This window comes from Fusarium keratoplasticum, chromosome 9, assembly GCF_025433545.1.
Source record: "Fusarium keratoplasticum isolate Fu6.1 chromosome 9, whole genome shotgun sequence".
NCBI lineage: Eukaryota > Fungi > Ascomycota > Sordariomycetes > Hypocreales > Nectriaceae > Fusarium > Fusarium keratoplasticum.
In genome coordinates, this window is record NC_070537.1 from 3,034,811 (window position 1) to 3,056,251 (window position 21,441).

The window sequence follows — 21,441 nt, forward strand, 5'->3', positions numbered from 1 at the left end:
AGACCTATGAAAACACGAGATTTATTCTGCTGTAAGCGAGTCGATGCTGGTACACACTTTCTTTGCATCCAGTCCATCCCAGACTGTCACGCTTTCAAAAACGGCACTACCTGCGCTGCCATTTGCAAACGCTGTGATCCCGCTGTTCTCCTGACTATAACTCTTCGAGTACACCATTGTGGCTAAAGCAAAACGGCCATTTGCAAAGACTTCAAGAATATCTCCGTCAGAAAAGATGCGCAGGTGCAGCTTCTCCATCTCGAAGCCATTGTCCTCCTTCCGAATCAATAGAGTAAAGGGCCCAGCATCCGGGCATTTGTTGATCGTGGCGTCAGTTGTCGAAGCCTCGCGGTCGACAATGATGGTCTCTGTGACGGTACAGAAAGTAATGGTTGTATGGATTGACAGGTCCTTGTTGTGGCGGATGTTGAAGCCCACGGACTCGCATTCCGAATGTATCGAGATGACTGCCTCGAGCTCCCAACTCAATGACTGTGTCTGGAAAACTGTCAGATGTGCCAGACCATTCTTATCCGGTAGCATCGCTGCGGTTTCCAACTTGAGAACCCTGGTACATGCTTCTCGGAGCCGAGTCATCTCGTCAATGGGCTTTACGCCAAGGGTGAGAATGGTCATAGAACCATCTGCCTCGGTCTTGACTTCAAATGGATGACACTCTACAAGCGTGCCGCGAAGGGTCCTCTCCACATTCGGCACCCGAAGCAGAAAGATCTCACGCGGAATAGCAAGAGAGCCATTCCAGCCCTTCCGCTTAGCAGCTTCAAGAGGGATATCCTCCTCTGGGATCCATGCGTAGACAACATGACGCTTCGAGACGGGATCGACGAACGAGTTCGCAGCGTAGAGGGAACCGTGATCAAGGTAGCCCCCGTGCTTGTACCCGAACTTGACCCCGTCGTCGGCCCGAGTGAGGTTGCCCAACATCCACACCTGGCCTCTCACGGTACGCGATGGGGCTCCTGCAGGGTGGCCGCGATTCTTCACATGGTCCTTTTCCACGTCACCTTCAGCACCGATGATGAGAAAATGGCGACTTTCTGAGTCTGCATGCAATGTAACGATGTTGGTGCACTCCCAGTTGACCCCGTAGTTGCCAGACCACTTCTTTGACGGCTGAAACCTGGCTGGCACATCGACCAAGGGGCCGAGATACGTCCACTCTTCAACGTTATTATCGTCAATCGCGTATAAGAACGTCGTGGGTCCTACGTCCTGGATTCCACCAGAGATCAACCCATAGCGAGTCATGGTACTCGAGCCCAGAGCCTCGCTGATAGCTGGCAATCGCGTCACATAGGGATCTCGGAACCCAGTGACTCGCAGTCCAACCGGCTCCCCGGCCAAAATTGGGTTTCCCCGTAGCTTTTCCCATGTCACGCCGCCATCATGGGAAGTTGCTATTGCGAGGCCAGCTGCATCGCGCGGGTATGGCGGAGTACTCCAGTGGAACGGGAGATGCCGGACAGAGGAGTAAGCCACTCTCAACGTTTTATCCCCGGCATCAGCGGGAGGAATCCAACAGCCGGTAAACACGCCTTGAGAGTCATAAGGTTGATCTGGGGCGAGTGCCGGGGACGTCAAGGCCGACGACCAGGTCAGCATGTCCTTGGACACCGCGTGGCCCCAGGACATGTTTCCCCATTCGCATCCTGCTGGGTTGCCTGTGACTTGTGTAAGCTGACTGGTTGCCAGTGTCAAAGGGGTGAAATACATTGGTAGAAAAGGTGGTATGTTCTTGTCCATGGATCGTACCCTGGAGCGCATGGGTCGTTGATCCAGGTGTTTGTGAAGAAATGAAATCTAGGCTGTTCAGCTGGCTGCGCTGATTCTTGGGCATTGTCCGCCATTTCGGTACTTCAACCAAAATGCAGGAGAATAACAATCAATGTCTTTGGCTATCTGGCTGGATGCCTGCAATCGTGAAATAAAATGATCAGTCAACAGACTTTGATTCTGAGTGAGGATTTTTCCGGTATTGTAAGAAGCATATTTAACGTCTGACGCAACAACCCTTCCCTCATCACGTCTCTTCGACAATCGTCGGTTACATGACCCTTGATTGGTCATTTGACTTTATGTCAATGGATTCAACAGGCTTACATTATCCAAAGGCGGCAGACCCAAGTTAGTCTAGTGCCCTTTGCATAAAAACTCTCGGGTTGACAGGGTTCGCGGAGCTATCTGGAGCTCCGCGATGGACCCTCAGCGCTAGTGCCAAGTGCATGTCTTCGTTTCCGCCATCAATCGCCTCAGAGCTTGTTTCGGCTTATCCACTTGCATCTCCAGACTCGACTGACTCGACTGTGTGGATGACCTGACCAAACTTGGAGCAGCAATGTTCATGTCCCCCGGATTTGCATGCGACTAACCCCAGACCCCCGCATCGATAGACTGAGTCATTGGGTCCGGTTAACTGTCACCTTTCAACTTGTATAAAAAAGACGGTTGGATCCTTCTCGAGATTGATATCATCTCCGGAACTTCAACACAGCATCAGCTTGCACTTGATTCTTATTCACTGACCATTCAGTTGACTCATAAGCGACGCCTCACCCTCAACATGACTTTGATTCACGGGTAACCCTATTCTAGCCTATGGCAACGGTGATCATCCACTAACATCTAGTTTAGAGTCGACTACTCTGTGGTAGATCCAGCCAACAAATGGAAGATTCTCAAGTCGCAGTCGAGATTCGCCCTCTGGGGTAAGTCACTGAAAATACCCTCAGTCTACATTGTTCAGTGTCACCAACAACCGCACCAGCTCTGCTCATCTCGTCCGGCGTTGTCATGCAAGGCTTCGACATTGTAGCCGGCGGCCAACTCGCAGCTCTACCCGCCTTCAGAGAGAAATTCGGCATCCTTCAGCCCGATGGCAGCCACCTGATCCCCGCGCATTACCTCTCAGCTTGGAACTCCATCGCCCCGGCCACCGAAATCGTCTCTACCTTTATCTTTGCACCTCTCCTCGACAGGTTCGGCCGCAAATGGGGCATCCTTGCCGCATCTCTCATCTCAGTCGCCGGGGTCCTCCTGCAGCAGCTCGCGCCTGACTGGCGGATGCATCTTGCTGGTCGTGGCGTCAACGGCATTGCTATCGGCATGATGTTTACGATTTCGCCGCTGTGGATTGGCGAGACGTGTCGTCCTGAACTTCGTGGCTTCTTTCTGTGCTTTTTCAACACCAGCATCGTCTTTGGGCAGTTTGCCATCGTGATTGTGTCTCAAGGCAGCAGTCATATTTCAGGTCTCTGGCAATGGTGGCTTCCAGTGGTCGCCATGTACTTCTTCCCTCGTAAGTCGAACGTCTAGCTCCTGGTAACAACCAAAGACTAAGAAGAGTGAATAGTCATCTTGACCCTAGCCTGGCCCTTCTTCCCCGAGTCTCCCTACTGGCTTGTCCGCCGCGGCCGCAACGCCGATGCAAAAAAAGCCCTTCGTCGCATCTACGGGTTTAAGGAATCCGAATACTACGATATTGAAGTCTGTCGCATCGAAGAGGAGATTCGTCTCACCAACGAGAGACACGGCAACCTCGATGATCTCCCTCCTCGCAGACTGTTGGGTGTCAACGTCCAACTCGAGGCCGAATGCTTCAACACAGCGAACCGCAAGCGCACCTTCACCGCCATCTTTGCAGCTTCGGCCCAGCAAATGATCGGTGCTACGTTTGTCATCGGATACGCAACGTACTTCTTCGAGCTCATTGGCATAAAGGACTACTTTGGGGCCTCGGTCGCTTTATACGTCGTCATGCTTCTTGCCAGCACTGCCGCGTTTCCGCTTACAGAGATATACGGCCGCCGATTCTTGATCGTGGGTCCGCAGTTCATGCTCTGCCTCATGCTCCTGATAATCGGAGTCTTGGGGTGTGTTCCAAACCGGAGTCAAGCAAGCTGGGGCATCGTGGCCTTGCTGTATGTCTGGGCGTTGATATACCAACTTTCCATCGGTGCCACAGGCTTTGTGCTCGCTTCAGAGATCGCCACGATGCGGCTGAGGGCAGCAACTCAGGGCCTCATCACTATCACCAACTCCCTTTGGGGGCTGATCATGCAGTTCACTGTCCCGTACATGATCAACCCTGACGCTGGAGACCTGGGTGGCAAGGTCGGATTTATCTTCTTGGCTACTGGGCTTATAGCAAGTGCTGGTGGGTGGTACCTTTTCCCAGAAACCAAGGGTCTTTCCTTCGAGCGATTGGATGAACTGTACGCAATGAACGTACCACCAAGGCATTTTAAGAGGACTGTGGCTCTACTTGAGGATGAACGGAGCCGGTCGAACCCTTCCCATGCGTTGCGGTCTATGTTAGCCAAGGAGGGAGAGGTCTCTGTCGAGCATGCCTAAGGAAGCCGATTAGGTAGTGGCTGTTGTCTTGGCATTCTCTAATTTTCGGATGTGAAAGCATTCTGTGAGGCTCAGCCAATTAGAGGCCGTACCATCACCAGGAGAGCAAATATCATAAGTACCTACCCAGGGGTAAGTCGACGGTCATCGCCGACCATCGCAAAAGCCCGAAAATTGTGTTCTATAAGTGGACCTCGGGGACTTCTTCGACTTTCATCAAGTAACCTCCGCTTATGTCTTTAAATACATCATGCCCAATGGAGTGGACTGGCAATGTTCGGCGATTATTGGGCCCCCACTCGCTTCAATCTGACATGCCGAGTTTGACAGGGATGATGCAGATGTTTTTAATGAGACTCAGACAATGATGAGGCTTCAATTCAGCGTAGGGAATGGAGAACTGAGACAGTGAACTTAATATAAAGGCCAGGCCGAGTTCTGGGCATTATGATGATGAAACAGCAAATATAATCACCTCCTCCAATTGTGGGATAATCTTCCTGTGCGCATCATGGCATTTTTCAACTCGATTTCCACCTCCGCGGTCTTGACCCTACTTTCATGCATTCCTCTTGCCACTTCGCAAAATACCCCAAATGAGCACCTCGTCCTGGCTGATTGCGGCATCGGCCAGGGCCCTGATGGCGGCTCAACCTCCCGCGAGGCGTTCTACTACAACAGCCACGTCTGGACGGGTAACGGTGACGAGACAAATAACCCAACCATGGTGGTCAACGTGCCGTGGTCCGGCCAATATCCCTGGACCCAGCAAGGCGGCATCGGTTTCACTATGCCCAACGGCGATGATTTTGCTGTCCTTATCAAGGCCGACGTGAAGGACCCCAATGATGCAGGAATCGCAGCTCACGCTTTCGAATCCGACAAGGATTTGACCTGTTATTCGTACCACAAGGATAAGGTCTACCAGCTGGCTGACGGCACGTGGTGCTCGAGTGCATATGTTTGCAACCACTTTGATAAGGCCTACGCCCTCCCGGGCGAGTCCCTACCCAAGCCCTCCCCTAAGCCGACAACCCCTGAGCCTCAGAAAACGGAGATCAGGGGCTCTACGAATGCTGATTGGGTTGAGTTCTACAACAAGCCGGCTGCACGCATTATGGCGACAGCCCGAGATGCCTTCAACGAAGACAGCTATAATTGCGACACCACTAAGCGCTCAATCAGTGACAAGTGCACCATCAGGTGGGAGTGCTCCGGCGACCCGGCGACCGATGCCTTGGACAAGATGGCCTCTGTCTTTGAAGAACTATCGAAGTCCTCAAAGTTCACGAGCGAGCGAGAGGTAACTACTGAAGTTTGCCGATCCCCTGACACGCGCCCTGGCAGGGAAGGGTCATGCCGCCTGTATGAGACGAAAGTCGATAAGTACTTCAAGATGCCTAGCACCATCGAACTGGTTATGCGCAACCTTCCGAGGCCCGGATCCGGTGATAATTCCAACGAGCATGGGAGGATGAAGTATACGGTTGAATGCGAGGCTTCGGTGTGGGAGTGCACTCTGTGCAAGGGCATTGGCAAGGCCCTGTCCATCCCTGTACCTTCTGTCGGGTTTGCGGTCTGGCTGGGTTGTACCGCCTGTTAGAATGAATATTACCTGGTGCTCTTAGAGTGCTGGGTCTATGTTTCTTTCGTACCGTCTTGATATGTCTTATACCATCAAAGACACACTTTAGCAATTCTTGTATTAAGATGCTTTTCAATTAACCAGCTGTTTCTATATTGCACTCAACTGATAATTACAACGGTTATATAGTTCCGGAGGAATAAACTAGCTATCCTAGGTTTATATCAGTAGAGAGGTGTTGCGTGGCTTTGTTTGGTCCCGCGAAACAACAGGCTCACAGGCACCAGCCCTTTCGGCGGGGAATCACAAAGGGATCCTTTGCCTTTCGCCACAGCTACCAACATACTTAATCCTAGCAAGCTTCAATTGCAGTACAGCCATGAGGTTTTCATAGCCTAGAGCTTGTCCTTATGGCAGCTGACCTGTTCCGCTGGCCATGTCGAGACAGTACATATGTAAGTCTCAGAACAGCAACTAACAATACAATAGACAACCACAGAGTTTGCATCTCGATATGGTCTGCAAACCAATTCAGCAGATACCCGTCCAGACCATGCCACGATCGCCCTGCCCTATGTTGAATGACTGATCTTCCATATTGCTCCTGCATCACACTCAAATAGTGATCCGCTGGGCTGCGCATGCATACATACTGTAAAAACGCGAAAGTGACCATCATTGGCCCTGTGGACCAGAAGACTCGAAGGTACGGCAGAAGAATCCGGCCCGACGTCGAACCACTGCGCCGCTTCGCCTCCTCAAGAGTCCATTGGATAAAAGCCGACCCTCTCTCCGCCATGAAGAAATGATTGCTAACCCCAAGGGTTCCCGCGGTAGGAGCAAAGATAGCTTGCAGGTTGAGTTGGCGTACACAATCTATCCTCTCAGTTGACATCGGATGGACATCCAAATCCGCGTACATGCCCCCTTCCGCGTGGACTACCACGAGTCTAGCCAAGTCTGCTCTCTGTATATTGTAAGAGTAACCCTCGTATATCGGGAGCAGCCAAGGGTATTTAGCCTTGATAAGCCTGACGATGTCGTCCTCGGCCCATAGCTTAATAGTATAGTTCATGGCTTCAAACGAAGTCTTCCAAGACTCGTGTGACGTCTCTGTAGAGTAGGTATGAATATCGGCCGTTTTCCATATTTGATGGACAAGTTTGGGAATGCTCGAGGCAATTCGTGTCTGAGTATCGCGTGCGGGATCGTGATCGGGATCGGGCAGGGGGCAGGCCTTGATCAAGTTGATGGACTCTGACAAGGGGCTGGCGAAGGCAAGGTCCGTCATATAGCTCAGTTGGTGAAGCACAATAATTCCGGCCAGAGATAGTCCCAAAAGAGCAAAGAGTTTCGGTGATGTTGTTCGAAAAAGACGCCTCATTCTATATTGCAGGATCATTGTGAAAACAGACTTGGGATGAATCGAGCCGAGGGCTGAGTGTTCGCATCTGCCGTGGAATCGTAATGAAAGTAATGGCAGGTAGAGATTGTATGATTTGGAGGCGGCAATGGACGGTAATGCCGTTCTGGGTGCAATATCGAGGAATGGCGCGTCCCGGCTCGCGAAACTCAGGTGATGAAAGATGGAAAGTCGTACCCAAGCGCGTCTGCTTGACATCTCGATAATATGCCGAGAAAGGGGAGAGGCTGTTTAAAAGGCAGCAGGCCAGGGCCAGAAGAGAAGTTGAGAGACTTCTGCCCCTGACAGCCCGGCCACCATCAGTGGACGCCGTATTCACGCTCTCAATGAAGCATCCTTTTTGATTAACCAGTCGACTTTTGCATCTACGGTGTCAACATTGATACCAATTTGTCCGATACGACATTCAGGGACTTTTGTCTGTCAGGGGCTCACAGTTTGCAGGCAACCATCAATAGGATGGGGCTTGGGGCTGTGACCCTTGATCGTCACCGTTTGTTCTGGACATGTCACTGACCTGATACGGTCACGGTAGTCGACACCGCAAGCCTTACGGAATGAACCATCCTCTTGATGCTAGCTTGAGCCAGTTTGAGCCCATTGATCATAGAAACAGCTTGATGACGGGATTGGGATTGGATTTCTGTTTTTTAGATCCTTTTCGAAGCCGAAGGCGACAAGCGGATGAATAACTTACCTGCAGGGATAGAATTTTACTCACTGCGTATTCTGAGGTACTCTTGTTCTTTATACCAGCTGGTATTCCAAGATGGGTTGCACACTCCCAGCCTCCGGACATATTTCACCTCGTCCTCCCGTTGTTGTCATGTTATCCTCAATGACGAATCCAAAAGAGGCGATCAGCCACAACAGCAAAAGGCACAGTTATCAATAGATACGGCAATCAAACCCCAATACCGTAAAATAACTGAACTTCCTCCCCCTCAGCTATTGCTGTGACGATGATCTCGCCCACTGGATCCCACTCCTTCAGCATTTTCTCAAACCCACACCGCGCCGCCCCCCTCTGATACGATCGCTGCCTGGGTCCGAAAAGCGCTCATGAAGACGAGCGCTTGGGACCCGACATGATGCTTCTCAGCTTAGCGTCGGTTTTTGGATCAATAAATAACTAGAAACCATTACGTCTTCTCATCTGACCTGCAGAGTGCGAGACGGGTCCATGTGGGTTCTTGGCTCAATTTGCTCAAGGCACTAAGCTTAAGCCCCTTGTATCCGGGAAATTCTGGCGCGTTTTCGCAATTCGTTTTCTTTGTTTTAAGCGAAGGACTGCAGTCTGTTCAGGGGCAGGGGCTCAGTCATCGTGGCCCACGAACTTGAACACATCATCTGTGCGACCTCTGTGCTGTCTCTGTGGGCACACACCCACCATGAATTGGATTGCTACAGGGCTATCATGTCAGTAGAACTAACTCATAATCATGCTAAATTTAAAAGCATCAAGCCAAGCTCCAAAATCAGTATTCTTGATTGAAGATAACAATAGCGCTCATTGCAAGTTCACGGGGATACACAATGAGACCATCAAGACATGCTACCGGAAGAAGAGAAGCGGGGCCTAAAGCATCCACAATTTGTTCTAGAACACGGAGTTAAGGTAAAATAACCTCACGCGACGGAAGACTTACTACTTACGTTACTCTATGTTTAGCTTTTCAAAATAATGACGTCGAGTACGGGATATTTGCCCTGACAATGCTGACTCTAAATTATGGTTTGTTTGATCGTTTCACCAGTTTTTGTTTCAAGCAGCAATGCTTGGAGTCTACGCATGGACCAATCTGGGGACACCTCTTCCCTCTAACAGAGCCTCCGTGGAAACGAACTGTGGCGAAGCATCACCTGAAACGAGAGGACCTAAAACACTGCCACAAGATCTCTCCCTAACCTCTAATCGTATTTTAGGCGTCGATCTAACCGCGCCCAAGCCCACTTGCAATGGTGCAACCCAAATCCCATCTATGCCTCCGGTGACATGCCGTATTCCCTCAATTGTCACGAGACTCCTTCGGCGTAATGCTAGTGCTTTCCTTCTCAGGTTAGAACCTATAAACGTGGACTTTGCCACCTGGCAAGGGGGTGTTAGATCTCCGTCTCTCGGCAAATGGATTGGTCATCAAAGCGCCGAGCTCTAGGTGGAGTGTTTGCATTTTTCAGGGAAGGCAAGACCCATCCCTTTGCTTCTTAGTCAAAAGGCTTCACAAGGCTAGGGGCAGGGGCCTCGGAGCCACTCAATAGAAATAATACAGCCGTAACATCAGTTTGCTTCAATTTGTAAAATATGTCAAAGGGGGAAGATTAAGACATGATAGCTTCATCGGGTCGGCCTGTGCCAGAAAACCGTAGGTCTGCAACAGGGTAGCGGTGCTATGCCAAAGGTGTCGGGCTGATATCCATGTCTCGTCGCCAAACAGCCATTGCCAACGTAGGCTTTCAGTCTCGATCATCTCGCAGTCTCTTTTCGACTGTTAAAGTATGTGAGTGAGCGTTAATTAACCTAGATGCTGACCTTGATCAGGCTAGTGTTACGCGCGGCCGTCAGACGGCAGAGCGACGACGAGGTTGACAACTTAGAAGAGTGGTAATACCACAACGAGGGCAGATATAAAGGTGAAAATGGGTTTTCCGATATTGCAAGATCTAATTAAGGAGATTCGAGGCATAGTAAATAGTTTTGTTAACTTTCTACTTCTAAAGCCCAGTCGGGTTTTCCCTAATAGCTAGTAATAATTTAATTCGTAGATTTATGCCTATTTTTATAACTAATATAGCACTTATTGTGCTATGGTATGGTTTAGAGGCTGTTTTCTACCTTTATGGTAAGACTTTTAGGCGATAGACAAAGAATAGCAATGCTAATCAGTTGTAACGCTCATTTATGACACGGGGCGGCTTTGTTAAGTCCAATCTCCGTGGCTGGTAAAGACCTGAATTATACTGTCTTTGAATCCTAAGTTTAGGTACTTTGGCTGAAACTTGAGTTAGTTGTGCTGATCTTATCTTTATACAACTCTAATGTCTTTTTTAGAGGCACGGTCTACTTTGTTTCATATAGTTATTACAAGTAGCCAATTTGGGCTACATGATGCTCTTTTCTTTGACATAATCTCATAATAAACAAAGAACGCTCTCTTAGTAGTAGTTAGAGATACTCTAAATCTGTAGAGTAGCCTTGCCATCAGTGTCTCATAATCAAAGGTATTAGTTGCAGTGAGAGGTATCGCTTTGGCATTCTTACTTTGCCTTAGCACTAAAAGTCTCTTTAAACTAGTTAGGTATTGGCATAAATAAATTTGCCTCATCAAAGTCTATCGAGGACAATGCGAGGTTCTGGTCCATATCCCCGTCAAGCAGATTGAGTGGCCCCCAGTAATGGTTAAGATACACCATGCCATCTGGCCAAGACGTCCCTGGATTAGTGGGTGCCAAGGTTTTGGCCGACGACTTCTGTGTAGCCTTCTCCCTTGCTTGTTGTAATAGCTTTGCTGCTTGTAGAGCGACAACACACTCATCCATGATCATGAGAATCTCGACAGCCATGTCGACTAAGCGGAGTAGCGGCTGGATCTCAGTCTCGACTGCTTCTTGTGCTACGTATACGAGGATGATGCTCGCAGCAAATACAGTATATGTGGTGTTGTAGAACCTGTCATTTTGTCAGTACAAACTCTAAAGCGATATTCATGGACTAAATGTACCATGTACGGAAGAAGTCACTGTGTTGATAAGTTTGATAGATGAGTTCGATCGTTTGCTTTGCCGAATCGAGGCACTTCTGGATCCCATGCTTGGTCTCAGTGATCGAAGCTCGTTCTTGCGCAGTTGATCTCAGGAGGAAAGACCCGAAGAGAAGAATCCTCAGATTATGGTATCCTAAGATCATCTCGTCAGCGACTGTTTACATGTGAGCGGTATCAGATGGGACATACTCAAGTTCAGCACAAGTCTTTGTCTTTTCACCCACTGGACATCTTTGACGCCTCTTAGAGAAGGCACTTGAGATGATGAGCCTGTCGGACGAATAGCTTCGGGAAGCTTTCGAGCCCAGCCCTCCAAATCTCTCTCAATCTGACCGGCCAAAGCCACCATCATTGGTACTGTCGTTTCGGGTAAATAAATGCTAAGGCTGATGCTCCTCGTGATCCTCGAGAAGTATACCATTTGCTCTATTATGGCGCAGCAAGGGTGCTCGGATAGCTCTGAACTCATTCCCTCTTCAGTTTGGGCGGTCTTGATAAGTGGAAATCGTCGGTTGTGGTACAGGTCGGCTCCCAATGTGTCTGGTCTTCCCATCGCGAAAGACATCTCACTTAGGGGTAAAGAGTTAGAAATCACTCAAAAAATAAGGGAATACCAACAATGGAACATACGTCTCGAGCGAGTAAAGACCCCTGTAGTTCAGGCGTCAGTATCTGGATAGTATTACACATTGTTTGGGCTATATGGTTAACATACCACCATGTCCTCGACTCAGCTCTCAGCAGGGACGGAGGTTTCTTGCTATTCGGCCCCGACTCACGATTGATGCCCATTGCTAGAGCTGTTCTTATTGCAAGGCCAACATACATGTATGACACTAGCAAAGGTGAGTGAAGTCCCACAGAAGGTGACCGTAGTTGACTGACAATGTGGATGCAGCTCATTCTGGCAGACTTTGGCCTAGAATCGTCAGCCTGGCCCAATTGCTTTTGAAGGCGTGGAGTGACATACCAGAATGAAATAGCATTGAACCATCTCGAGGTCTGTAACCATTCCAAGTCGGTTGCAACAGCTTTTGGCTCGATCAAAGAACTTGCGGCTCCAAGATAGGTTAGTTATCCCATCGATGAGCTCGTCATCCCGAGTGCCGACTAGAGCGCCTATCGACAAAACACTGTAGTATAAAGCTACAAGGCTTGTAATTCTCACATTTCCAGCCTCCTCACTAGACCACAAGGATTCGCATCGCTGGAGGAAGGAGGTTTTATCCAGGATGGGGTGAACATAGTGAATGGTAGAGAAGAAGGCGTCTATAAAGGGACGACATTGCAGGTACCATAATGAGTTGTCAGAGTCCTCGGTATTTCTCCGACTTCTCTGGGTGTCTTGCGATCCACTTGGATCAAAAGCTGGGTTGTGCAAAGTAGAGAGAAGGGCACCCGCGTCGTCGTCGGGGTGATCTTCTTCTGCGCTTCGTTGAACATGAGATAAGAGGGCAACAGAAGACGAACTCCCATAAAACTCAACGTCCCTCGTATGTGTGTTCATGCCAGATACTTCTTGCTCCCTTGTATGCCATGAGGAGGTGCTGTTCGGGGTAGGGAAAGCTTCCACGTTGGTGTGGTGCTGAGGATTGGGAAGAGGTGCAGAAAGGGTAGATGCTACCCCTTCTGGGCTATTGCCAGGTCCATCGGCTGTTGCTTTCTCATAGGTTTCCACGATGCTGGACAAACTTTTGACCTGATCTTCCAATTGGCGTACGTAGCTGTAGACAGTCTCAATGAGCCACCAACACCCAACAGCAACATGGCGAGTTGATAACTACCTTGATGTCATGCGCATACGCGACATATCCTGACCTTTATAGACGCATTCGACATTGCGGCCTTTAACTGGTCAGTCACTGAAATGTTAGATTGGTGAGGGAGTCTTAGCAACTGACTTTGACAATATGAGCAGGGGTAAGATTCATCACACTTGTATTTCTTAGACCGACACAGATCGCATGCACGAGCAGCCCGAGGCCGCCGTGGACGCTGACCCGAAGGTTTGTTGGTCTGCGGAACACGGGAATCGGTTGACTCGTCCATGTGAACGACTTTGGGAGGTTATAGATTGTAAGGGTCTGATCTTTGAGGTGTCGGAAAGCGTTGAGTACACGTCAAAACGAACCATGACAGTTCCCCAGAAACTTTGCGCTTTCGGAGTATTGAGAGGCCGAGGTCTGGATGCGGGGTCTCTAGATCTTGAGCAAGCATGAGGCAAATCTGGGGTAAAAATCATGGGGCAATCTGAACCTTGAACTTCTTTCAGGCTTCTCATTCGTCGTAATGAACTGTCCCTAAGCTGAATCAGGCTAGAGTGGTCGACTGCGGAAAAGCCGGGCTACAGTCCTGGTCTGATCCATGTAACCTCGGCTGTTCCGATTCTTGCCTCTACTACCCTACGTCAATGAACTTCAGACAAGGCTTCCTATAAACCGATTGATGTGCGCCAGGTGACCCAGGTAGCCGAAGTAGTACCTACGTCTGATAACTACTTTTCATCAACTTCCAAGCAGCTAATCCTCAACTTGCAGTCATAATGCCGGGCGTAATGGTTGGTCATCCAGATTTGCATTAACTGACATTTTGCAGCATTGACTAACTTGCCAGGAGATAGAAAAGCCGCCGCATACGCAACTGCGAGTCATTATCGTCGGAGCGGGTCTTGCAGGCCTCGCCGCAGCAGTGTCAATCTCTCTCTCGGGACATCAGGTTACAGTTTTGGAATCGGCCAAGGAACTTTTAGAAGTAAGCCATGAAATTGCCCTTGACGCCCAAACCCCGGAATACTGACTGTGAGGATCTACATAGGTCGGAGCGGGTCTACAATGCACTCCCAACTGCACACGTATTCTCCAGAAATGGGGCCTTCCTGACCGACTATGGCAGTCTGCTGCTGAGCCTACCTCGCTAGTCGTCCATCGATACTCAGGCAAAACTCTTGCCATAGAACCCGACTTTCATAAGCACATCCGGAAGAAGTACGGGGCTCCTTTTGTTGATCTACATCGCGTCGACCTTCAGCTCTCTTTCTACGACAAAGCAAAAGAACTGGGCGTTCAGTTCAAGCTCGGAGATAAAGTGGACGATATTGACTTCGATATTCCCGAGGTCAAGACCGAGGCCGGTTTCAAATACAGTGGTGACCTTATCGTTGCAGCAGATGGGCTCTGGTCAAAATGCCGCTCCAAGTTTCTTTCCACTGACGATAAGCCCAAACCGACTGGCGATCTGGCATACCGAGTTGTGCTGAACGTGAATGAGCTCGACGACCCAGAGCTTCGGGAATGGGTCGAACGACCAACAGTGCATTTCTGGATTGGTCCTGGGGCTCACGCTGTGGGTTACTCCATGCGTGGCGGACAGATGTACAACATCGTGCTCCTTGTACCGGATGATCTACCATCGGGCATCAGCCGACAAGCTGGTTCAGTGGAGGAGATGCGACAGTTGTTCAATGACTGGGACCCAATTTTGGGGAGGTTCCTGAGCAAAGTGGACAAGGTCGACAAGTGGAAGTTGATGCACAGTGCGTGTGAACCTTCTATTAATAACTGGCTGTGTGAGCTAATGAACATTCTAGGAGAAGAGCTCGATTCGTGGATCAACGACAACTCCAACTTTGTTTTCGTGTAGGTCACGCCGCCACCTAAAATCTCAGAAGCAAGAACGAGTATTGACCAACTTATTACAGAGGCGACGCCTGTCATCCAATGCTTCCTTACCTGGCCCAAGGCGCCAACTCGGCCGTTGAGGATGGGGCGGTCTTGGGACTTCTTCTCGGATATATTCAATCGAAGAACCAACTTCCAAAAGCCTTGAATATGTACGAGGAGCTGCGCAAGTCTCGCGGTGAGGCTATTGTTAGAGAGACATTTAAACAGGTACGTAATAGTTCCAAGCATAACATTGATCTCTTGTTTCCTAACGTTCCGATAGCGAGAGTCTTTTCATATGCCAGATGGACCCGCTCAAGAGGCTCGAGACAAGACTTTCCTGTCCCAGTTGGGCGCTGAAGAACTCCAAGGCCCATTCCCAAGTAGGTGGACTTGCCCACAGGTGCAGCCGTGGCTCTATGGATATGATGCCTTTGAGGTTGTGGAGGATGCAGTAAAGAACAGCCCCTTTAGCAATTAAGGTGCGAATGATCATGTAGGCATATTGAGTGTAATTATTTCGAAAGTTCATATAATCCGTTTTAGTCAGCCACATGCTTGATGTTTGTCAAATCTTCATCGTCAGTGTGAGAGTCAAGTACGAAGCTATGACTTGCTGGTAGTGGAGAATTCTCCGAAGAAGTAATTGTCCTTCTGTGAAAAGTAGCCAAAGCTCTCACAGAATGTTTACCATTAACAAGTTATTTCAAGGGTACATCAGTATCCTACGAGCATTTTAACAAGGCCATCAGAAACTAAGTTGGTAGTATAGGAAGCAAGTCGAAGTCCCACTAATGTATCAAACTCTCAAGAAAGTCAAAGCCTTGCTGTTGAAGCTGCCAGGTAACAGAACCGACTTCCATCTTAGCAGCAAAAGTATGCTCTTCCCCAGGGGCCTCTACCATCTCGCACTTGATGTTTTGTTCTTTCAAATCTTTAAAAAGTTTTCTGCTAAGATGAATTGGAACCTTTGTGTCCTCCATACCGTGTACAATGAACGTGGGAGGAAAGGAAGGGCCGATGTTCAATGCGGGATCAACCTTGCGCCAGTCTTTGGAAGGAAAGATTACATCTAATACTCTGCCATTAGCCAGCTGTGTCAGCGCATATGCTTGACGAGGGTCACTGAAGTCAGGTGGCCCCGTGGCCTGACCCTCAAGGGAGACACCTCCAGTGATTGGTACTGGGTCCTCGTCAAATACTTTGTTCATGAAGGAGTCTGTCAGTCCCGGAGGTAGCTTCATGTTTGGTAACTTCGTGGTCCAGAAACCATCGTCAAAATTGCAAGGACCATACATGTCGTACACTCCAGCAACGGGACGAGGAACTCCGAATCCCTATGGACGAGTAAGTCATCATTCTTTTCATCCATAGCGATATTTGGGCCAAAGTGGAGTAGCCTACCAGGCAAAGTGAAAGGTGCCCGCCTGACGATGTGCCAAATGCAAAGACATGGTCAAGATCTGGCACGAGGCTCGAACTAGCCAGGTCGCGTATAGCTGTTGCAAGACCTCCTTGGTGGATCCAGGCCAAAAGGTCTCGACAGTCTTGAATCGGACCCTCCAAAAGATTCACTTGAGGGCAAAGTCGATGATTTGGGCCTAAGACAATCCATCCTCTGCTGAGACAATCCGAGACCTGATCCCTATTGATCATCTTGGAGGAGCCTAGCATAAAAGCTCCGCCATGGATGTTAATCACTAAAAAGCTGTCAGCCTTACACGGGTTCAGGCACTGCCATGATGATAAGAAGAATCGACATACCAACCGGACATTTCGAGGAAGAAACAACATGCTCAAATGGTAGGTAGACGTCAACATCTATCTCTTGTGCTTCAACATACTTGTAGACAGCCCGAAAGGAAGTAGGATTGCCCATCGTCAATGATCATGCAACAATCAAAAAGATACTTAGCAAAGTCTTGAGTAGCACTTCGGCGTTGCTCGATGCCGCATGGACAGTGGCCTCTATCATTTCAAGCAGATGCACGTACGTTCCCTTGCGTCAATGGTCCGGAGATGCCGCAGTGGGAAGTGGGGATTGGCATTTGAGTTGCGGCATTTCCGGCGCAGAAAGCCGAGCTATTTTGCCGGACCCAGAGTTTGTCGCTGGCTGAGGGAAAAGAGGTAGGAAACCCGGAGAGAATGCGGGGTTTTGGGGAAACTCCGGAGCCACGATGAGAAAGTTCAAAGTGATAGAAGAGGCGGAGAACCCAGCCTAGGAAATCTAGGCTTCTCTTCATTCAACACACCCAACTACCAATTACCAACTGCTTACTCATTCCTCTGTTCTGAACCTCAGCACCGTCTGCCTAGTCGATTTCCATTTCCAAATCGACCATGAGTGTTCCTCTGCATTCATCTCCTCCCAATGAGAGGACAAGTTACGTGATTGATCAGCTCGAAGGAGAGCGCATCAGCATTCCCGGCAGCAAGGGCGTATTCAGAATCTTAGCCTCATCCAAGCAAACCAATGGCGGCATGGCTGTTTTCACCAGTGGGGCAGTCTTGGCCGACGCTCCAGGATTTCATTGGCACGAGGAAGCTCACGATGTCTTTCTTGTCACAAAGGGCTTCTTGAAGTTATGGTCTGGTGACAAGTGTCGAATTATGGGTCCTGGTGACTTTGCCTACATTCCTCCTGTGAGTCCACGCTTTCATCCTCTGTCACAAAGCCCAGAGCCCAAATTAACTAACAAGAGATGATAGAATGTGATTCATAACCCTCTCTTGCTTGGGCCCCATACCGAGACTGTAGGCTTGGTGGCCCCTGGAGACTGGGTTGACTTCTTCAGATATGTTGGAGAGATATACAACGGTCTCATCGTTCCTGAGAATGACGATCGCGACATCAAGTCTATGTTGATACAAAAGATGATGGCGGCTAAGGACCGGTTTGACGTTCACTTCAAGCGTGACTACCAGCCGCCAGAGGTCGGAGACTGGCTGGATTCCGAGAGTCAGCTTGCTGGACCTGGAGAAGCATACTTCCTGCGCGCGAATACAGGACCACGATGGTTGCTCGGTGGCGTCATGTCGCGACCCTTTATCCTCTCATCACAGTCTAGCGGCAAGTTCTCAATCTCCAGCATTGAGTCATCGAGTGTGTACGGAAAATCACCTCTAAGTCGGTGGTTGACATTCGCGTCCATTGATCACTGCTTCATCGTTCAAGAAGGCTTGCTCAAGGTCAAGATCAAGTCAGGAAACAGCAGTTCATGGAATGAAGTCCGGGAGGGCCAGACGGTCGTTATCGCTGCTGGTGAAACCTTCACTCTAGAGTTTGGCAGTCGATACGTCAGAGTCTGGTCTTTTGCAAATGGACGGGGAATTGAGGAAGTGGTACAGAACGCTGGATCGCCAGCTACAGGGGTTGTGTTACCTGAAGCTGCTAGAGAGTGGCAAGAGTACAAGCTTTTGGAAGTTTGCAAAGAACTCAACGTCGAGTTTGCAGAGTTGTAAACAATTGTGGTTTTCGTTACTACATTATATGAATAGCAGCTGTTTTAAAAAATCCAGCACTCAGCACTTGTATTAAGCTTCCATCGTCGAGATCCGCAAAGTTATACGTTTAGATGCAAATTGTTCGCATATTGGAATGTAAATTGTCAGTTATGGCGGGATTTTCTTCTGCTTCCATGTTTAATAATCCGTGGCGCTATAGCTGGCTTTCATGTTGGGTTTTCTGGTTAACTATTTCAACGACTTATCTAAGTTAGGAGCTCTACCTGGCCACGCATCATTTTAGGAAGCCCTCCAGCTTGAGTTCCAGCTAGACGCACACAATGTCGATTTAGGCTTTCGTATTTGAAAAAGGCACAATATCAAATGGTAATTGCTTAAGTTTCTGGTTATCGATGTCTATCCTAAACTAAATTACAAATGTCGCACGTTGGCTTCCTACTTCTACCGTGTATTCTCCTTTGTCCAAAGTCCAGGCACGCAAACTGTCGCTCCAGTGGCTCGAGAACGTGTCGATGTCCAAGTCGATAGAAACTTCCCTTGCTTCACCAGCCGAAAGACTAACCTTAGTGAACTCCTTCAGCTCTCGGGATGGTCTCCAGTCGGAAACATTATCCGGCGGAGAGATGTATACCTGTACCACTTCCTTGCCCGGAACACTACCAGTATTCGTCACTCGAACGCTGACCTTCAAGACAGTAGGGCTTGAGGCTTCGTCTAAGCTGACACGTAGGCCCTCGTAAGAGAAAGAGGTGTAAGACAATCCATGACCAAAGGGGAACTGAACCCGGGCAGCCGAGACTGGAGCTCGATATCCAACAGCCAATCCTTCAGCGTATTTTATGACGAAATTACCGTCATTATTATCCCTTGCAGGGAAGTTTCCAAAGCTAGGCCAGTCCTGAAGCGTTTTGAACCAAGTTGTAGTCAGCCGACCGCTGGGGTTGACCTTTCCAGTGAGGATATCCACCATAGCCTGGGGTCCTTCTTGGCCTGGAAAGTGCATGTTGACAATAGCATCAACATCGTCGACGAAACTGCTGATGTCGATTGGGGTTCCGCAATGTAGAAGAACGGCTGTCTTTGAAGTGGCTGCAACTGCCTTGATCATTGCTACCTGGTTGACCGGTAGAGTGATCTCTTCCAGATCGAACCCCTCAGACTCGTATTGTTCGCTACGACCAGCAAAGATGATCGTAATATCGGACATCTTTGCGACTTCAACTGCTTGAGATATGGCTTGCTCCTCAGAATACTGCTCTTCAAAAGCGAGCGTAAGACCGTATGGGGTGGGTTCTCCAACTACAGGCTGTCTCGATTGCATACTGATGCGAATGTTATAAGACTTTCCTGCTTCCATTGGGACCTCAACACGTGACTCGAGTTTGCGAAGATTGAACAAGAATTGTTCCGTAGTGATGTCGGGCGCATCACCTCTGAATACCTCTATACCGTCAACTCGGACAGAGAAAGATCCCGAGTGTCGAAGGGCAAGGGTGTGGGTTCCAGTGGTTTTCGGTACAAGGTTGGTGGACATCTCAATGTGAGAGCCGGGGAGTTCCAATCCTGGCTTGCGTTGAGCCATCAGGTTGATCGTAGCTTCTTCTAATATTTCAGTGAGAAAAGGCTTATCACCGCCGGCGTTGAAGTAGGATATCTCGACGCCCTTCTGACCCTGATCTGTTGTGATGATCTCTGGGGGGGCAACAGGAATAATGCGACGAAGGCGAACGCCAGCGGCGTATGAGACACTATTCGGGTTTGGTAGTGCTTCTCGTAAAAGGTCAAGCGGAACTTGGCGATACTGAGGGTTGCAGGATGCGCTTCCGCCGCCAGTGAAGACAGCGTTTTTGGCGTATTCTCCAACGACTGCAACTCGCAAGCCATTAGATCCCTGTATGGGGAGGGTTTCTTTCGTGTTCTTGAGCAGGATGATGCCTTCCTGAGCAAGCTGTCGGGCAATTTCGTTGGTCTGTACAAAAATTTCCGATTTCTCTGGCCCCTCGCTTTGCGCATTTCGCGTACGGCGACGCAAGTCAAGGAGCCTTGACACACTGGCATCAATCTGGTCTTGCCTGATCTCACCATTGTTCACAGCTTTGACCAGCTTCTCGCCTCTGAAAACCGGAACAGGCATCTCAACATCCACACCAGCTTTCATAGAAGCAACGGTAGAGCGAGTGCCGAACCAGTCGGACATGACGATACCCTTGTAACCCCATTCTTTTCGGAGAATGTCCTCAACGATGGCTTCGCTGTCACAGCAAAACTTTCCATCGACTTTGTTGTACCTTGGTAGTTCATCAGTAACAAGACACTCGGCAAGTTATGCATCACTTACGCTGTCATCACCCCTGCAGGGTTTGATCTCTTCAAGAGAAACGACCAAGCAGCGAGATAAATCTCCCGCAAGGTACGTCCATAAGGAGACTCGTCGACATTATAGTATCGCCTCTGAGTCTCTGAGTCATTGCATACAAAATGCTTTGCGCAGGCACCAAATCCTTGACTTTGAATGCCATTCACGATGGCAGCACCCATGTAGCCAGAGAGGAGTGGATCTTCGCTGAAACACTCAAAGTTACGCCCAGCTCGAGGGTCTCTATGCATATTGATTGTAGGGCCGAGGATCAACTGTGCATGCTTGATCTTGGCCTGACGAGTTAGCTCTCGGCCCATTCTTTCTAGAAGCTCAGTGTTCCATGTTGAAGCTATGCAAGCAGTGTTGGGGAAACAAGCTGTGGTTAGAGCGCCATTAAACTCACTAGGCCGTATTCCACTGATAGAATCGGCCGTCTAGTCAGATGGTCAGCGGATGTCAACATACTATCTCGGAAGGCGTATGCCGCGTACCTTGAGGGGTGTAATCTTCTTTTCGGGAATGCCAGAAATCGAGACAAAGTCATTAGGGGTGCCGGACAGTAGTCGGACCTTCTCCTCCAGAGTTAGACTCTTCAGGATCTCCTGTGTGTCCATGTCTTCTGAGTATAGTGTCATTGTTGTACTTGCATATAGTTTGCTGCTGACTTGAGTGACTGGAGTGCAGTTGCTACAAGCGCGTATATATGCTAGGCGCACCTGATAGGTGGTTGTTGTGCCGTAGTCAAAAGCCGATGTGGGCAGAATCCCGGATATTCCAAGCCAAGTCAGTGAGGAGATGAAACCCCCCACCGTGCGTCT

General features: G+C 49.3%; 8 protein-coding genes across 8 annotated transcripts; 4 read left to right on the forward strand and 4 right to left on the reverse strand.

Annotated features, from left to right (window-relative positions):
• Nucleotides 1-21: 21 nt before the first annotated feature.
• On the reverse strand, nt 22-1,734 carry NCS57_01185500 (uncharacterized protein; the record flags this gene model as incomplete). Its single annotated transcript, XM_053061551.1, has 1 exon — nt 22-1,734. The coding sequence occupies one exon, from the start codon at nt 1,732-1,734 to the stop codon at nt 22-24; it is 1,713 nt and encodes a 570-aa protein (XP_052909937.1).
• An 847-nt stretch (nt 1,735-2,581) lies between these two features.
• Nucleotides 2,582-4,371, forward strand: NCS57_01185600 (MFS domain-containing protein; the record flags this gene model as incomplete). The annotated part of the gene is made up of 4 exons (XM_053061552.1): nt 2,582-2,598; nt 2,653-2,726; nt 2,786-3,316; nt 3,371-4,371. The coding sequence occupies 4 exons, from the start codon at nt 2,582-2,584 to the stop codon at nt 4,369-4,371; spliced, it is 1,623 nt and encodes a 540-aa protein (XP_052909938.1).
• A 511-nt stretch (nt 4,372-4,882) lies between these two features.
• Nucleotides 4,883-5,974, forward strand: NCS57_01185700 (uncharacterized protein; the record flags this gene model as incomplete). Its single annotated transcript, XM_053061553.1, has 1 exon — nt 4,883-5,974. One exon carries the CDS (start codon nt 4,883-4,885, stop codon nt 5,972-5,974), a length of 1,092 nt encoding a protein of 363 aa, XP_052909939.1.
• Nucleotides 5,975-10,667: 4,693 nt separating this feature from the next.
• Nucleotides 10,668-12,647, reverse strand: NCS57_01185800 (Zn(2)-C6 fungal-type domain-containing protein; the record flags this gene model as incomplete). The annotated part of the gene is made up of 7 exons (XM_053061554.1): nt 10,668-11,046; nt 11,099-11,273; nt 11,330-11,709; nt 11,771-11,791; nt 11,967-11,976; nt 12,026-12,059; nt 12,111-12,647. 7 exons carry the CDS (start codon nt 12,645-12,647, stop codon nt 10,668-10,670), a joined length of 1,536 nt encoding a protein of 511 aa, XP_052909940.1.
• A 1,035-nt stretch (nt 12,648-13,682) lies between these two features.
• Nucleotides 13,683-15,280, forward strand: NCS57_01185900 (FAD-binding-3 domain-containing protein; the record flags this gene model as incomplete). The annotated part of the gene is made up of 6 exons (XM_053061555.1): nt 13,683-13,697; nt 13,754-13,891; nt 13,955-14,672; nt 14,727-14,775; nt 14,838-15,027; nt 15,083-15,280. 6 exons carry the CDS (start codon nt 13,683-13,685, stop codon nt 15,278-15,280), a joined length of 1,308 nt encoding a protein of 435 aa, XP_052909941.1.
• Nucleotides 15,281-15,590: 310 nt separating this feature from the next.
• NCS57_01186000 (uncharacterized protein) lies at nt 15,591-16,678 on the reverse strand (the record flags this gene model as incomplete). The annotated part of the gene is made up of 3 exons (XM_053061556.1): nt 15,591-16,136; nt 16,204-16,499; nt 16,564-16,678. The coding sequence occupies 3 exons, from the start codon at nt 16,676-16,678 to the stop codon at nt 15,591-15,593; spliced, it is 957 nt and encodes a 318-aa protein (XP_052909942.1).
• Nucleotides 16,679-17,139: 461 nt separating this feature from the next.
• Nucleotides 17,140-18,261, forward strand: NCS57_01186100 (Quercetin 2,3-dioxygenase; the record flags this gene model as incomplete). The annotated part of the gene is made up of 2 exons (XM_053061557.1): nt 17,140-17,442; nt 17,509-18,261. The coding sequence occupies 2 exons, from the start codon at nt 17,140-17,142 to the stop codon at nt 18,259-18,261; spliced, it is 1,056 nt and encodes a 351-aa protein (XP_052909943.1).
• A 409-nt stretch (nt 18,262-18,670) lies between these two features.
• NCS57_01186200 (Beta-glucosidase) lies at nt 18,671-21,258 on the reverse strand (the record flags this gene model as incomplete). Its single annotated transcript, XM_053061558.1, has 3 exons — nt 18,671-20,552; nt 20,603-21,057; nt 21,115-21,258. 3 exons carry the CDS (start codon nt 21,256-21,258, stop codon nt 18,671-18,673), a joined length of 2,481 nt encoding a protein of 826 aa, XP_052909944.1.
• Nucleotides 21,259-21,441: the final 183 nt, after the last annotated feature.